We start from the raw sequence: 17,265 nt of genomic DNA, 5'->3' as shown, positions 1-17,265 counted from the left end.
CTAAACTTCCAAACCCTTAACTTAATCAATTTTGCAAGATCTCTTTTAACATGTCAGATACCACAGTCACAGGTTCTGGGGATTTGGCTGTATGCATCTTTGGGGGTGGCTGTTCATCTTTCCAGCCTACCAAGAAATCTGGAAGTTTAGCTGATGAAGCATCTGCTCTTTAAAAGGCTCTCAGGGGTCATACAACTCCTGGAGAGGAGGAATAGAAGCTTGTATGGGACCAGGCATGGCAGGGTGGAGCCCCGAGAAAGTGGCTTTCGGGAAGCACTCTACTAGGGCCAGGTGGTTGAGGCTTCTCTGGAGTGGTCATCCTGCTCTGAGGATACCACAAGGCCCCGACACAGGCTGAAAAGTACTTAGGACGGAACTAGAACAGCACCACTTCCAGATTTGAACATTGCGACTCACGCCTGTGATCCCAAGCACCTGGGAGGTGGAGTTCAAGGTTATCTTCGGCTACTTAGTAAATCCAAAGCCCACCTGGGATATAGGAGAGCCTGCCTCAGGAAACCCAAAAAGCTAAACCAAACAAACTACCCCCCAAACAATACTTACCTTCAGAGGGTCACTGAGAGGAGAAACTGAGTGAATCTATGCAAATTGCTTAGGAGAGCACCTGGCATATAATTAGCTCTCAGTGTTGGATCTCCCTGGCTGTTCAATAGTCCCTAGTCCTCTTCTTTTCCCTTTACCAGCTCTTGGGTCCATGGGAGGCAAAGCAACATTGAGAGCTCATCAAATGCAATAGGAAGAATTAGGTTAGCTAGTGGTCTGAGCTTCCAGGGACCAGCATCCTGACATTAAACTTGTGATGGTTTTAATCTTTGGCTGCCAGAGATTTCTGTTTGCTCTAACAGAGGGAGAAGGGCCTGCAGTAGAGCCTCTGATTGCTTTCATTGCAGTTTTTTATCGATTTTTGATTTCTAGGAAGGGGAGGGGCATCAGGTATTTAGCTAAAACAGGAATATTTGAATAGGAGAAGCAGAAGGATGGAAGATAGCGGGGACCAGGATAGGAGAAGAGAGCCCTCTTTAATTGTCTGGGATGCTTTGTAATGTCCCGGAGGAGGAGGGTAGTGTGAGATAGGGGAGGGACAGACGATGTGACCTTTGGGCTGGAAGACCCTTGTTGCAGAGTGCATTTCATTTAAGATTCAGCACACAGTCAGACCTTTTAATGATTGTTCTTGGTGGGGTCTACTGAGGAAGGGCGAGGCATTTCCCTGATCTGCAGCCCCCACACTTGGGCTCACTCTGCTCCCCTTCCTTGTGTGGGTGGGCAGGAGACCCATAGACCCCTACTCCCTTTAGCTGTCTATAAGGCTCCTTCAGTCCTCAAAGTCCGTTCTTCTCTTGTGCAGAGGCCTGGAGTGGTACCATCTGCTTCTGCTGCTCTTGCTGCTGTTGCCTTGGTTTTCCTCTCCTCCTGGGGGAAGGAAAGCAGATCTCTGGGTTTGGAGCCTCAGGTCTGGGAGGTCAGTGGGGGTGGTGCTCTCCACTCAGCTGTGACTAGCCACCTGCTGTCTCCCCCAAATGTTGACTGCTCCTCTGAGCTGAGCCTCCCAGAAAGGATTGTAAGAGAATCTTCCAGTTGGGGACCCAGGGACAAGTCCTGATCTGGAAAGGGAGGCCTGGATCTGAGCCTCAGTGCTACCCCAGCTTGGATGGGTGACCTGGATTAAGTCTCTGCTCCTCTTGGAGGGGTACCCACCTGCTCTCTAGGTCCTGCACAGTATCTGGTAGCGGCTGCCCCAAGGTTTCTGGCAGGAGGGCAGTGACAGCACTGGCAGCCATGGGGACAGTGCCGAAGATGAAGAGAGGCAATGTGGGGTAGAACTCTGCGGTCAAGCTCACCAGTGGGCTCACGATGCTGCCTACCCGGGCCATGGTGCTGCCCATCCCCAGGCCTGTTTGCCTGTGGTCAGATGGGTGTTGGTTAGAGTTCTGGCACAATGCCATCCTTAGAGCAAGGCGGCTCTATCCAGGACACCCCTGTGCCTCCTCTGTTTCTTATTTGATGAGCAAATAAATTCCACATTTTTATTGTTGATCCTTGTGCTGAGTGTCAGATCCAGGGCTTTGCACAGGCTAAGCACATGCTCTACCACGGGCCTGCATCTCTGGCCCATTTTAGTGACTTTTTTCTTTAAAAGGGCAATTGGGAAGGGGTGTGGTCAGAGAGTTGGGAGATTTGAGACTGAATTTGCCTCTGTCCTTAAGTTGCTGTGTGACCTTGAGCAGGTCTTTTTCTATTTCTGGGCTTCAGTTTCTTCAACTGTTGCATGGGACAGTTGAGTAAACCAATGATTCTTAGGTTATCATCACCTGGAAGATGCTTCTGTGTCTTTCTTTCTTTTTTGGTAGTGCTAGGGATTGAACTCAGGACCTTGTGCCTACTGGACAGGTACCCTACCGCACAGTCTCACACAGACCTATTAGATTAGAATCCCCAGGGGAAAGGACCTGGAAGCAGTGTGCTGGGAAGAACACTGTCTGAGAGAAGATGTTAAAAACATTGACTCAGAAGGCAAACTGCATTGGGACTCATTACTAGCTGTGTGCTCTTGCAGAAGTCTCTTAACTTCTCTGTGCCTCTATTTCTACATTTCTTTTCTCTTTTCTTTTTCTTTTTTCTTCTTTCTTTTTGTCTTATTGAGACAGTCACCCCAGCTGTCCTGGAACTCACTATGTAGACCAGGCTGGCCTTGAACTCACAGAGATCTACCTGTCTCTGCTTCCCGAGTGCTGGGTTTATTAAAGGCATGCACCACCATGCCTGCTATTTTCACAGTTCTAAAATGAGAATGACAGTGCCTACCTTGTCTTGGTATGAGGATTAAGTGAGTTAAAATTTGTGAAATGATTAAGACAGTGCCTGGTATTCAGTAACTGCTTTATCGTATTACTCTAGCCCCTGAAAACCTTAAGGACATGGGACAGCATCTGTGACCCGGCAGGGTTCTCATCCTAGCACCATGCCATCTCAGATCTCTGATAAGTCATGTGACTTCTGCATCCAATTTGGAGTAGACACATCTTTCTTTTTCTTTTTCTTTTCTTTTTCTTTTTTTTTTTTTTTTTTGAGACAGGGGCTTCCTGTAGCCTTAGCTGACCTGGAGCTCACTATGTAGACCAGGCTGGCCTTGACTCAGAGAGCTGCCTGCCTCTGCCTCCTGAGTGCTAAGATTAAAGGCATGCCACCTCCACATCCAGTATGTCACTTATTTCTTAATGCATCCCTTCCGTCTTGGCACTGGCTAAAACGGTGCTGTGTTCCTTTATACTGGCAGTGTATCATCATCGGTGGTTTCTGTAGTAGGAAAGTCCATGCAAGTTTGTGTCTGGTTTCAGGGGTACCCCTTGGTTTAACATGGAGTGTAGATGCACTCACAGCTTCTCACTCATGTTCTGGACAGTCTTCAGGTCATGGCTCCCTACTCTGCTTCAGATGGTGACTCTTTCTGAGATTTTCTCTAGGGTCAGAGAAGGGCTGGGCAGTCACATCTCTGTTAGCCAGACCCTGAAGAATTGAGTGACTCGTATAACCTTGCTCACCTCAGTGAGTGTTTGAAGAGGGCTTTTGGGTACTAGATTGTGCTCTGGGGTCCGGCTTTAATGTGTACAGGAGACTGTCTCTCCCTAAGCCTGTCTGTTAGGCTCCCACTCACCGGATCACTGTGGGGTACAGCTCTCCAGTGTACAGGAAGATGCAGTTGAAAGAGGAGGCCAGGCAGCCCTTTCCCAACACAGCCAGGGAGGTGCGTATGATCCGCTGGTCTAGAGAGAAAGGAGGGGGAAATCAGGGAGTTGGGTTTGGAGGAGAATTGGCTTCTTTTTCTTTTGAGAAGTTGGGTTATGCCTGGGAGTGCGGTGGGGCAGGTGGGACTTGACGGCCAAGCTGCTGGGAGGTGCTCACCCTGGGGTATCACCCCATTCACCAGGATGCAGATGCCTGCCAGCAGCAATGAGGCCAACTGGGCAGGCCGGCGGCCAAGGGAGTTGATGACAAGGAAGCACACGAACTTGGCGGGCAGGTCCACAGCACCAAAGATCACCTGGATGAGGTACATGCTGACCCCAAAGCCCTGCAGATCCATGACCAGTCCGTAGTAGGCAAAGCTAGTGGCAAACCTGGTAGGGATGGGAGGGGCATGGAGCTGATCAAACAGGCTTAAATGAGGGTGTTCTTTCATACATGGGTACCCTGCTTAAGGACCCCTAAGGATCTGCCTTGACTATTGTTTCTTCAGACACTTAACTGCATATTCAAACTGTACATTTAGATATTGGGCAGTCCTCCAATCTTCTGATAACTAGGTACCCCAGGGAGCTGGGGAATTGTTGTTTCGTTGTTATGTAGCATTTACACACTTTTAGTCTTTATCTTATTTGCTGATGCTGGGCTGAGGGAGGACATGTGGATATCTAAACCACATCAAGGTATTGGGAAAAGCCAGAACCTTCTGAGACCTACCTGTCCATATCCCAGGGCGAATGTTCAGAGGTTCACAAAATAAGCTTAGGGTTTTGGGTAGAACCCTCCAAAATTGGGAAATCCCAAATTGGAAGTAAAGAATTCATTGGCAGAATAGTTCTGATCACACCCCTCTAAACTGTCCTGGGGTTGCCATGGTGATATTACATGAGAAAGATACTGTGGAGCACTGGGAAGGGAAAGGAAGGTTTGGGCTTGTCTCATCCTTGGCCAAAGTGTACATTTGGAAATGAGTATGAGTCCTCTTACTGCCTGTGCCTGTGTTTCTGGCTGACACCACCAGACCAATAAGTCTCTGTTTTGCCAGGCACACTGGTTTCTGCCTTCACAGTGTACAACTTTGGATCTGGAGGCCACTGGTCCTGGTGAAATGGTTTATACTGGAAGAGGACTGGTGAGAGGAGAAACTGGGGTGATCAGTGACCAGCCTAGAGGTGGGGACTGAGGCAAACCAGAGGTTCTTGGTTTTTAAGGCTCTTGCTTGTAGCAGGTCTGCTGACTTTTCTCCCCTCTCACCTGTCTTTTCCACACACTGCATCCACACCCTCCCAAGCCCACCTTTTGTCTTCTGATCTGCCCGCCTGTCTATTAGCGTGTTTGTCTGGGCCTACCACAGCATGGAGAGGCAGAGGAAGAGGCGGCGAAGGGCGGGGCAGCGCAGTAGCTCCATGGCCGAGGCCTGGCCTTTGCCTATGGTCAGTTCCTTTTGCAGGCTGGTCCGGAGTACCTAATGGGATAGGCAGGGTTCGGGGTCTGAGCTCCGCTTGGGGAATCCTCTTAATCCAAGCCCTTTCTTAGACAAGCTGAGCCCTGGGTCTTGAAGTTGGGATTTGGGTTGGAGCTCTGGTGGGGTGTCTCTGAGGGGGTTTCTCACCTCTATACTCAGCTTGGCCCCCTCTTCTTGTTTCCCATTGATGCGAGCCACTTTCTGCAGAGCTCGAAGGGTGAGGTCCAGCCTTCCGGAGGAGGAGTACCAGCGGGCAGATTCAATGAAGAACCTGGTGGGGATGGAGAGAGGATGAACGTTGCATGGTCTCAGTTTCAGTTGCCTGGGTTGGAGGTGGAGTGGGGATTTCCAGGGGCCTGCAGTGGGATTTTATTTAAGTTTTGGAGACCAAGGCCCTAGCCAAATGCCCCTTCTGAGGACCACAAAGAAGTTCCCAGTTTGATAATGACTCATTCCAGAACCCAGAAGCTCAGCTCTGGGTGCTGGGTGAGGGGGGAGTGCAGGCAGATGGACTGAACTGTGGGATGCCAGAGAACTGAGCACCCCTGGGACAAAACCTTCTCCCCACAGGCTCAGCTTCAACATCTGTTCCACAGAATCCTTGTACTGGGGTTGGCCTTTTGGCTGTGATGGAGTTTCTGGAGAGCGGTGTGTGCCCAACTTTGGGAGATGTCCTGTACCTTGGTAGCACTCTGGGCCTTTGGGTCACGGTGTCTTGCCCCAGGCCCCACGTACCAGGAGTAGATGAAGGCAATGAAAAAAGGCACAGAGACCAGCAGCTGCAGGTGGCGCCAGTGTGGCACAGCATAGGCTACACCAGCCAGGAGGAATTGGCCCAGGCTGTAGACATAGCCAATCAAGGTGCCCACAAAAGCACGGGTATGGATGGGCATCCACTCCACATCTGGAAAGGGGAAGAAAGCAGAGTGGGCCAACTAACTGGGCTGCTAGGTGGGAAGAGACCCCTCTTTCTTTCCCTCTTAATTGTGTTCTTTCCCAAGGATCTGTAGATGTGTCTGGTGATGTCGGGTGCCAGGGTAGGGAGACTGGAGACTTTAAATGGAGGTAGGAACTGGGGATTAGGTTCAGAGTCTCTGGAGCTGCCCTCACTCCTGTTGCTTTTTTTGCCCCACCCCACTGTCCTGGCCTCAGCCTCTTCCTTTCAGAACAGTCTATTCTCAACAGCAGCCCCTTCCTCCCTCTTCCTCAGCCCTCAGTGGCCATTTAGAACAGTAGCTTTTCTCTCTCCTGCAGCATCAATCCAGGTGGGAATGGGACCAGTTCTCTGCTATGGTCTCAGGAGGCCAGGCTGGGCTCCTGGTGGGCTCCTGAGTCTGCTGCCAGAATACACTGGAATGTTTACATTGACTTTGGAGCTGGATCCTTAGATAGCCTGTCCAGCCAATCCTGGCTAGTTCACTTCATCCAGAGAATTGCAATTCTTTGGATTTCTTTCTGGGACTGGGGGATAACCTCAAGTAAATTCATTTTCTTCTTCCCAACCTCAGGTTTCTTATTTGGGAAACAGGGTGTGGCATACATGTGTGTATGTTTGTGTGTCTGTGCATGTTTGTGTGTGTTTATGGTATACGTATATATGTTTGTGTGTATGTTCTTTTTTGGTCTTTTTGAGACAGGGTCTCCCTGTAGCCCCAGCTGGCCTAGAACTCACTATGTAGAGCAAGCTGGCCTGGAACTCATAGAGAACCGCCAGCCTTTGCCTCCCAAGTGCTCGGCTTAAAGGCATGCGCTACCATGGCCAGCTGTTTGTGTGTATGTTTATGTGTGTGTATGTTTGTGTGTGTGATCTACCAGGGGAAGCACATTGACAGTTCATGCATAGACAGTTCTCAACCCCTAAGTGTGTTTGGTGTGTATGATGCTGGCTGGCCCTATGTTTAGAAATATTTGACTAATTACATTAAAAAAACTGGGCATGGTAGTGCACACCTTTAATCCCAGCACTTGGGAGGCAGAGGCAGGCAGATTTCAGGGTGATTGAGGCCATCCTGGTCTATAGAGCAAGTTCCAGGCCAGTTTGGTTTTACAGGGAGACCCTGTCTCATAAGACCCCCCAAAATTGGGACATTTTACATTATTCAAAAAGGACGGAGAGATCTGGGTATGGTGATGCATGTGCATCATCCCAGCATTTGGGAAGGGAGGCTGAGTATCATGAATTGGGGCTGCTCAGGCTACATGGTAAGATCCTGTCTCAACAACCAAACCAACCAACCAAACAAACACACTAAACAGAACAAAGAGCAACAAAAAATGGAGCGAGATCTGACCTCTTGACTGAGTGTCTTTGGCATCTCTGAATAGGATGTGTCTTTAAAAAAATACATTTATTTGTTTATTAATTAATTGCTTAATTTGTGTGTATGCTGTGGTGTATGTGTGGAGCAGTTAATTCTCTCCTTTCACCATGTGGGTCCTGGGGATCAAACTCAGGTTGTCAGTCTTGATGGCAAGTGCCTTTACCCACTGAGCCATCCCACTGCCCCTCCTGCTCCCTACTATTTAGCTCAGGCTGGCCTGAAACTCCCTTATGTAGATCTGTCAAGGCTCAAACATGGGCTAGTCTTCCCACCTCTGCCTCCTGAGTGCTGGGATTGTGGTCATGTGCCACCATGCCTGGCCATCTATCCTTTGGATCTCCTTTGGATACAGTCCTCACCATGCCCAAGATCTCCGGTACCTGGCTTGCCTTGGTCACATGACCTCTGACTCTGCCGGGGGTCTCTGCAATCTCATTACTAAGTGAGGGGTCTAGATGACATGAGCCTGGGAATGTGGTATTCTATTTTCCGGAAGTGTAGACTTAAGGGAGGTATTGGGTTGGGGGCTGGCAGGGCTCAGGAGGGGTGGGCTGGGGGAGGAGGCTGGCAGGACTGGGTAATGAGAGGGGACGTAGGTGAGCAGCCCTCACTTAGAGTCATGCAGTTGATGGCAATGCTAGCCATAGACATGCCCGAGAGGAGTCGGAAGATACAGTAAACGCTGTAGTTGGGTGCGTAGGCTGCACAGGTCCCTGACACAGCTGTCTGCAGGTAGTTCAAGATCAGTACCTTCCGACGGCCCAGCCTATGGGGGAGGGAAGATCTGTGTCAGAGGTCTGAGGACTGCTGGGGGCCAGGAAGTGCTACACTAGAGGGAGTAACAGCCGTGCTTGAGGCCCTGGGCTGGGAGTCTTTTAAAGATTTACAGGCAGTATTTTGAACCTGGCACTGTAGACCTCAAACAAGCCACCCTTGTGGAATGCACACCTCCCACTCGGGTCCGCTCAATCCAGCTAGGGGGCTCGCAATCCCAGTTTAGCCCAGCCCTTTGGCTTACCCAGGACTGACCTGTCTGCCAGGTAGCCAAACACCATAGCCCCCAGCAGCACTCCCACCATGTACAGGGACTGGGCCAGCTGGCGGAAGGCTCGTTGTGAACACACGAGATTCCACTGTGGGGAAAGGCAGGCAAGAATAGGGTAGAGAAGAGCCAGGATGCAGGGAAAGCCCTCAGTCTCCTCTAGGCTGGTCCTCTGGGGCCCATGCCACCCTCTTCCCTGAGTACTTTCCTCTGCCATTTGTCTTATTGTTCCTAAGAACATTTAAAGCACTCGGCAGCATCCATATCTGCCTGCTCTAAAAATATAGGCATCTGTCTTATCTTCTGATCTTGACCCTGGGGACTTGAAAGTCTGTGTGTGCGTGTGTGTGTGTGTGTGTGTGTGTGTGTGTGTGTCTGTCTGTCTGTCTGTCTGAGAGGGAAGTAGAAGGAAGGTTCCCCAAGTCCTTACCTCAGTCACAATGGTTGAAGGAAAGGTGCTGTTGTCATAGACCCAGCCATCGATGCAGGGCTCTGTGAGTCCAGTGTCATTGGCTTCTGTGTCATTGGGAAAGGATCCCCACTGTGGGGAGGTAAAGCGGACGCAAGACTTGGGCCGACCCTGCCTGTCCCTGGGCAGCCAGGCCTCCAGGCCCACATCTTTACTGAGGTTGGCAGTGGCAGGTGGGCGGCAGTGGTGGGTGGGGATGGCAGCGGTGAAGTTCTGCAAGGTGTTGTGGGAAGCCATCAGCAGTAGGGGGACAACCACCAGAGTGACCTGGATCAGCTGGAAGCGTCCGACGCCCCCTACCTGCTTCAGGAGGTCATTGAAAGCCATGGGGCCGGGCCAGGCAGTGGCCAGGGGCTAAGGCTTTCTCGTCCTAGCGTCTCTGTCTGTCTGTCTGCCTGCTGTCCTTTGCCTGAGGACTGGGGCTGCCGCTGCCTCTGCAGCTGAGTGACTCCTGGAGCTGGAACTGAGCCCGCTCTGTGGAGGGATAGCGGGCTGGTGGGCTGCCCCTCCTCTTTCTCTCTCCCCTAGTTCTGTCCCTCCCTTTCCTTCTTTTCTTCACTTCGGGGGTCTGGATGGCTCAGCTTTCAGGGTCCGCTGGAGCCCTGACCCTTCCGCGGGCAGCTTTTATTCCTTGACCTGGAGAGAATGAGTTAAAGTGTGACTTGATATCAGAAGAATTAACCCTCCAAGTATTCCTTATGCCAGTGGAATTTCTCCAAGTGGGTATAAAGGGCAGGAGAGGGTGGATGAGCCTGGGAGTGGAGAGGATCCATGTGCTGAGATAGTCCATCTGGGCATCGAGGTGCAGAAGGGGACAACATGGGACCTTTTGTCTTCCTTCTGTTGAGGAGACTGCGCTCTGGCAAATGTGGTGACCTCCTGAAGGGTTTCTGTGGATGAGGCTGTCTGTCTTTGGGAATAATGCCTGAGAAAATATGGGAAGTCTAGTTGGGTCTGAACTGCAGATTGATGAGCAATTTAAAAAAAGTATAGCCCGCAAGCCGGGCGTGGTGGCGCACACCTTTAATCCCAGCACTTGGGAGGCAGAGGCAGGTGGATCTCTGTGAGTTCAAGGCCAGCCTGGTCTACACAGTGAGTTCCAGGACAGTTGGGGCTGCAGGGAGACCCTGTCTCAAAAAGACCAAAAAAAAAAAAAAAAAGCATAGCCCTAATTTTGCATAGGACACATTTATATCAGAAATTATTTATTTATTTGAAATTCAGATTTGATTGGGAATCTTGTCTTTTTATTTGCTAAATTGAGCAGTGGTCTTTGGGCTTCTGGGAACAGCTCACATCTTATAGGACCATGGCTTTGTGCAATTAGAAGAAACAATAGTGGACAGAGACTTTCTTGAAGGCGTGAGAGCCAAGAAAAAAGTCATGTATTATGGGATGGGGGGATCATCCTTCCAGGGTCTCAGCTTTCTCTCTTCTTAATTATCTTTTTTAGTTTTTTTCCCTTGGCTTTTTCAAGACAAAGTCTTCCTGTAGCCCCAGCTGGCCTGGAACTTACTATATAGACCAGGCTGGCCTTGGTCTCATGGAGATCTGTCTGCCTCTACCTCTGAGTGCTAGGATTAAAGACGTGTGCCATCAGCCTTTTAATTTTTTATCTTTTTATAAATATATTTATTTATTTGTTCATTTTAATTTAATGTGTATGAGTGTTATGCCTGCATGTATGTAAGTTGCACGCATGTTGTGCAATGTCTGTAGAGGACAGAAGAGGGCGTCAGCTGCCATGTGGTGCTGAGAATCAAACCTGGGTCCTCTGCTAGAGCAGCCAGTGCCCTTAACTGCTGAGCCATCTCTCCAGCTTCAATTTTTTTTTTTTTAAACAGAAGTTCTCATGTAGTTCATGATGGCCTCAAACTCTCTATGTCTCCAAGGCTGGTCTTGAATGGCTCCTCCTGCCTCCATCTCTTACATGCTGGGATTACAGATGTACACCACCACTCCACTTACCTTTGTAAAACAAAAAATATCTATTTATTATTTTATTTATTGTGTATATGTGTGTGTATGGAGGTCAGAGACCAACTTGTGGGAGTTGGTTCCTTTCTTCTGTTACGTGGGTTACGGGGACTAAACTCAGGTCATCAGGCTTGGCAGCAAGTGCCTTTACCTGCTGAGCCATTTCACTGGCTCCTGTTTCCCTTCTTAATTATCTTGTTTCAAAATTTTCCCTTTGTTATGTTTTCTATGTGTTTTTTTTAAACAATGAGCATGAGTTTATTTTATTTTTAGCTACAACTCTAAGACATTATTTGAATTCCTCCAACAGCTTTTGGCTCCTGATTCTTGGTCACTCAGGAGCAGAGGCAGTGTTGAACACTGATTGGATGTTTCCATGGGATATGATTGGTTGGATCACAGACTGGGGATGCTGAGAACACTTTGATTTGCACAGTACATAGTATGTAAAACACTGGACTCTGGAGTCAGACCTCTTCCCATCGTCTCTTGCTATGTAACCAGGGGCAAGTTATTAAATTCCTCTGCACCCAGTTCCCCTGCTTTCAAGATAGGGATGATGATTACAACCCCTTTATTGCATTATTGGAGGGTAAATGGCCCAATACAGGTAGAGTCTAAAAAAACATTTATCTACATATGGTGATTTGTGCCTATAGCCCTAGCTGCTGGACAGTCCAAGGCCGGAGGTGTTGAGCTCGGGAATTCAAAACCAGCTTTGGCAGAAGGGTCAGTAGTTCAAGTCCCATCTTGGCTACATAATGAGTTTGAGACTACTCTGAGTTATATAGGATCCCGTCTCAAAGATTCCCTTCCTACCAAAAACAAAACAAAACCCCATAAAAAGTCCAGATGTTATGTTTCTGCAAATTGCACTTTTATATATTTAATTGGGAAGAGATTTATTGCCTTCAGAGGCCTTCAGATACATAAGCTGTTAGACTAAAGTCTAACTTCAAAGATGCGTAGGAAGTCCTATCTTCCCCTCCTCCTCCTTCCTCTTCTCCTTCTTCAACAGGGCTTTAGTATATATCTCAGGCTGGCATCATACTCACAACTCTCTGACCTCAGCATCCCAAGTGCTGGGGTTACAGGCATGCACTTCTTAACTGAGGCTCTGGAGGTGTAGACAGCCAAGCTAAAAGGGTTTTAGAGATGATCTAATCTCTTATGTACAGAAGAGGCCCAGAGGAGGTTGTAACTCAACCCCAGCTTCCCTTTCCCAGCGTGTGTTGGTTCTAGCTCGGGCTCAGTGGGTGTCCAGATGTCTGACAACATTCTTCAGGCCAAGGCATATAAGAGTCTGTGGCCTGGGGAGGTGAGGACAGCTGGACAAACAGCTTGGGGGCTGTGGGGCCAGTCTCCTGCCAGGACTTTGTGCCCTGACAAGGAGTGGGTGGAGTGCAGAGGGCATCGAGGGTGATGGTGGCCTCCTGCAACACCCTTCCTCTCTAAGCCTTTGTCTAACCCTGCCCTGGACAAGAACTTCCTTCCTAGTGCCTGACTAGCTCCAAGCTGGGCTGAGTCCATAAAAAACCCCACTGGAGACTCCAGGGCCTGAATTGTGGTGGGTTCCTGGCATCATCAGGGTGGCAAAGGGATTCCCCAGCAGATTCTCAGCCCATGGAGGCTTTCTGGATGTGTTTTCTGCTATGGTGAATGATTTTCAGAGGTGGGAACTATCCTTTGAAGATCTTGTGGGTACAAAAACTTAGGATTGAACTCCTCTGTGCTAAGTAGAACATTGGTTTATATTCTGGCTGTTCTCAGCAGGAAGGTGTCAAATCTGGGGGATTTGAGATGTGGGCAGAAGCTTCTTTTTTTCTCAGAGCCACACGCTGTTGGACTTGGGAGCCATCACTGAGCTGAAAATGTCTCATGATACAAAGGAGTCTGTGGCTCAGACAGACAACAGATTTGCCCATGATCATGTAGCAAGTTTAGAACTCAGCTCTCTCGACTCCTTTGTTCTTCCTACTCTGCAAGTAGCCATCTCATAGGCTAGATTTTTTTGGAATAAGTGTTGACTTTTTGTAACTATAGTCTGTTAAATAAATGGGATTGGAAGTGTGAGACTACATGTGATTTTTATTACTTTGCTGACACCTTTTGAATAAATAATTTACAGATCAAGGAAGGCACTCTTACTTAGATCACATGCTCTAAGCATGAGTTTGAAATACCCAGAGAGTTCAGAAGACTCCACCTGCCTGGCAGCAGCGTCTGAAGAAAGAATTCTGAGGCAATTTGGGGCATAGCTAACTTGACCAGCAGGCATTAGAAACCCATCTAAAACTGCTGTTTAAAAGCTGGATATGAGGGGCTAGAGAGATGGCTCAGCGGTTAAAAGCATTGGTTGCTCTTGCAGAGGACATGGGTTCAAATCCCAGCACCCACATGGTGATTAACAACCGTCTATAACTCCAGTTCCAGGGGATCTGATGCCCCCTCTGGCTTCCTGTGATGGTTTGGATGAAAATGTCCCCCATAGGCTCCAAGTATTTGGACATTTTGTCTCCAGATGATGGCGCTGTTTTGGGAGGTTTTAGAAGGTGTGGCTATCCTGGAGGAAGCATGTCACGGGGGGTGGGGTGGGCTCAGAGAGTTCTTAAGCCTTGCCAGATCTCCAGTTGCTCTCTTGCTTCTTGTGCCTGCATGATGATGTGAGAGCTTAGCTTCTGCTGCTCCTGCTCCAGCCACCTCCAGCCACCATGCCTCCCTGCCATGACGGACTGTAATTCCCCTGTAACCGTAAGCTCAAATAAACTATTCCTTCTATTAATTGCGTGGGTCAGTGTTTCTATCACAGCAACAGAAAAGTGACTAACACACCTCTGTGGGCACTGTATACCACGGGTGCACTTACAGACAAGGAGGCATAAAACTTATAACACATGAAATGCAAAAAAGAGCTGGATATGAACTGAGGATATAGCCTAGTTGATAGAGGCAAGGCAGGCAGGAAGCCCTGAATCTCCCCCAGCACTGTATAAAATGGGGTGTCATGACACACGTAAGTAATCTCAGCATGTGGGAGGTGAAGGCAGGAGGCTCAAAAGTTCACCGCCCCCAAAAGCTAGGTGTAGTGGCTGTAAGCCTTTAATCTAGCACTTAGGAGGCATCTCTATGAGATCAAGGCTAGCCTGGTCTACAGAGCAAGTCCAGACTAGCTGGGGCTACAGGGAGACCCTGTCTGAGAAAAAAAGAAAAAAGGTTCATGGTCATCCTGGGCTATACAGCAAGTTAGAGGCCAGACAGGGCTACATGAGACCTATTTCAATAACAGAACAACTCCAAAAGCTATATATGATACCAGTCACCAATGAGGCAACCCAGTGTTAGGACTCTGCCCAAGAGGGACAGAGAGAAGGGCACAGAGGAAGCAAGAGAAACTACGTAGTAGACGAACAGCAGGATGGAGAGGAGGACTGGGGATTTGGTGACTCACAGGTGAGTCCTGACCACATGAGTGGGGAAGTGCTTTCCTGGGCGTCTTCTGTTCTCTTAGAGTATGTCTGCCACAAACCCATTCCCAGTGCAGGAATGGCTGTGGCTAGGGCATTCTAGGAGCCATCCTGAATTCCAGGCCACTAACAGATGGGGAGAGTGTAGAGACCGGTGATTTATACTGAGTCGGCTCCCGTCTGGTGGGGATCCAGTGAAGCCAAGGGGAAGCATGTGGCCTCCTTGTCAGCTGATCTGAGGCTTCAAGGTGGAAATACCATAGGTAGAAATCAGCCTCCAATGTGGGGTCTGGTAATCACAGTGTAAAAGACAGATCTCAGTGGGCAGTGTGGCTGGTCTTGGGTATCTGCCCCAAATTACCTGAAGGTTGGCAAGGGAGACTCCTGCATATGAAATACATGTAGGAGCTGCAGAAATAGTTCAGGAGTTAAGAGCACTGGCTGCTCTTGCAGAGTACTTGGGTTCAATTTCCAGCACCCACATGGCTGCTAACAACTGTCTGTAACTCCAGCTCCAGGGGACTTCAACACTCTCTTCTGACTGCCTCAGGCATTGCACAACATGGGTGAGCTTACATACCTGTAGGCAATATACTCATATAACACAGACACACACACATGCAAATGGGAAGTTCACTGTTTCTCATGAGGCTGGGAAGGGTGGAGTGGAGGTTGTGGAGGTGGGGCGTTGCTGGGGGAGGAGGAGGAGGAAGATGGAGGGGTTCTACCCTGCTCATTCTCACTCCTGGTTCTTGCTTCCTTTCCCCAACTTTCTACTCTTCTTCCTGCTTCCTCGGCTCTCTCACCAAAGAAACCTCTTGCATTCAAATCCTTGTCTTGGGGTCTGCTTCAGGGTCAGTCCACAGGTAGACACAACTGTGACCACAATTCAGTATGTGATCAGCAGGCTCTGGAGCCATAGAAGGTTTTCTGGAGGAAGTTACTCAAGTTGAGGCCTTGAGGATGAGTTGGGTCGTGAGCCAAGTGCAGTGGGAGTTGGATGGTGAGAAGTCAAGTGCTGAGTGAAGGGCTCGAGCAGTTTATGAACGGAAAGAAGTTGGGTGAGGCTGGATTTCAGCACGTGAAAATGGAATGTTAAAAACTGAAGCTGTTGTCGCTGGATGTGGTGGCGCACGCCTTTAATCCCAGCACTTGGGAGGCAGAGGCAGGCAGATCTCTGTGAATTCAAGGCCAGCCTAGTCTACATAGTGAGTTCCAGGACAGCTGGGGCTACAGGGAAACCCTGTCTCAAAAAGCCAAAAAAACCCCCCCAAAAAACAACAAAAAACAAAACAACAAAACCCCTGAAGTTGTTGAAGGCCAGTTGGGGCCTGATTCTGGTGTGTCTTGTAAGAGGGGTGAGATTTTTACCTTCATGGGAAGTCACAAAAAGGGAGACATAGGAGTGCCATATAATTATTTTCATCTTTATTAAGTGCTCTATCAGATCTCTAAATCCATATTTGAGAGTAGTCGTTAGCTCTGTGTTTGATAATGGAAACTGTAGAGTGTATTGTTTGGTGTGGTAGCCAATAGCCACTACTGAGTGCTTGAATGGAGCTGATCCAAACTAAGACCATTAGTGTGAATTACACACCATATTTTGAAGATTTAGTATGAATGAGAGATGATGAAAAAAAACTCATTAATAACTTTTTGTAGATTAATACTGAAATGGCAATATTTAAAAATATTAGGCTAAGTAAAATATATTGTATACATATTAAAATGAATCTCATGTTTCTTTCACTTTTTAAAAATGACTAAGAGGAAATTTAAAATTTAAATTTATACATAGTTGTGGGGGCTGGAGAGATGGCTCAGTGGTTAAGAGCACTGGCTGCTCTTGCAGGGGACCTGGATTCAGTTTCCAGCACCCACATGGTGGCTAACAACCATCTGTAACTCCAGTTCCAATGGTTCCAATGCCCTCTTCTGGCATCCACGGGTACTGCACACCATGGGTGCACCTCTATACATGCAAGTAAAACAGTCACACACAATAAAATAAAAGTAAATTAAAAAATATACATGTGGGGCTGGTGAAAGAACTCAGTTGGTAAAGTGCTTGCTGTGTGAGGACTTGAGTCTGGATCCCCAGCACTCACTTAAAAGCCAGTGCAGCAATGAACACATATAATCCTGGTGCTGGGGAGGCAGAGGCAGGAGGATCCCTGGGCTTTCCTGGTCAGCCAGTCTAGCTCAAGCAGTGAGCTCCAGGTTCAGTGAGAGACCATGTCTGAAAAATAAGGTGGAGACTGACAAAGGAAGACCCCTCTCCATAACTTAAACAAGAAGGGGGTTTTCTTGGAGAACTTTGGGATGCTTAATAGAACCCAGGTGCAGAAAGCACACCCAAGGCTGAAGAACTGGGGCTTGGAATCCATTCAGAACGAATGTAAGTAGTCCCACCTACCCGCCTTTGGACTGAGGCTGGGTAGGCCCTTGTTTTCTTTTTCCCTGTGTGTCTGCTTTGTTCTGTCTCTGCAACTGGCTTTCTTTGCTCTTCTGGCATCTGGGCCAGGCCAGCATCGTGCACACTTGCAAGCCGAGGCAAACACTAAGAAACAGATGATCTAGAACCCCTCTGCTGTCGGGTTCATGTCCTGTGGAAGCCTGGCTCTCTGTGGTGATGTTGGGCCATGGTGGAACTTTTACATCATTGGATCAGTGATAAGACTGTAGAACAAGCACAATCTTGTTCCCCGAATCTCTCCCTGTTTTGCACATGATCTTGTCTACATGTGCCCCTGCTACTGTGA

General features: G+C 48.6%; 1 protein-coding gene across 1 annotated transcript; it reads right to left on the bottom strand.

Annotated features, from left to right (window-relative positions):
- Positions 1-1,172: 1,172 nt before the first annotated feature.
- Positions 1,173-9,688, bottom strand: Slc22a6 (solute carrier family 22 member 6). The gene is made up of 10 exons (XM_008837484.2): positions 9,024-9,688; positions 8,581-8,684; positions 8,163-8,317; positions 5,966-6,134; positions 5,378-5,501; positions 5,115-5,230; positions 3,925-4,139; positions 3,677-3,785; positions 1,720-1,923; positions 1,173-1,434 (listed from the first exon to the last, which is right to left on the bottom strand). The coding sequence occupies exons 1-10, from the start codon at positions 9,387-9,389 to the stop codon at positions 1,344-1,346; spliced, it is 1,653 nt and encodes a 550-aa protein (XP_008835706.1). The 5' UTR covers positions 9,390-9,688; the 3' UTR covers positions 1,173-1,343.
- Between the last annotated feature and the right edge of the window lie 7,577 nt (positions 9,689-17,265).

The sequence above is a fragment of the Nannospalax galili genome, unplaced genomic scaffold (genome assembly GCF_000622305.1).
Source record: "Nannospalax galili isolate Female #2095 unplaced genomic scaffold, S.galili_v1.0 scaffold818, whole genome shotgun sequence".
Lineage (NCBI taxonomy): Eukaryota > Metazoa > Chordata > Mammalia > Rodentia > Spalacidae > Nannospalax > Nannospalax galili.
The sequence above is the reverse complement of the archived record's forward strand: the minus strand, read 5'-3'. Positions and strand labels throughout refer to the sequence as shown.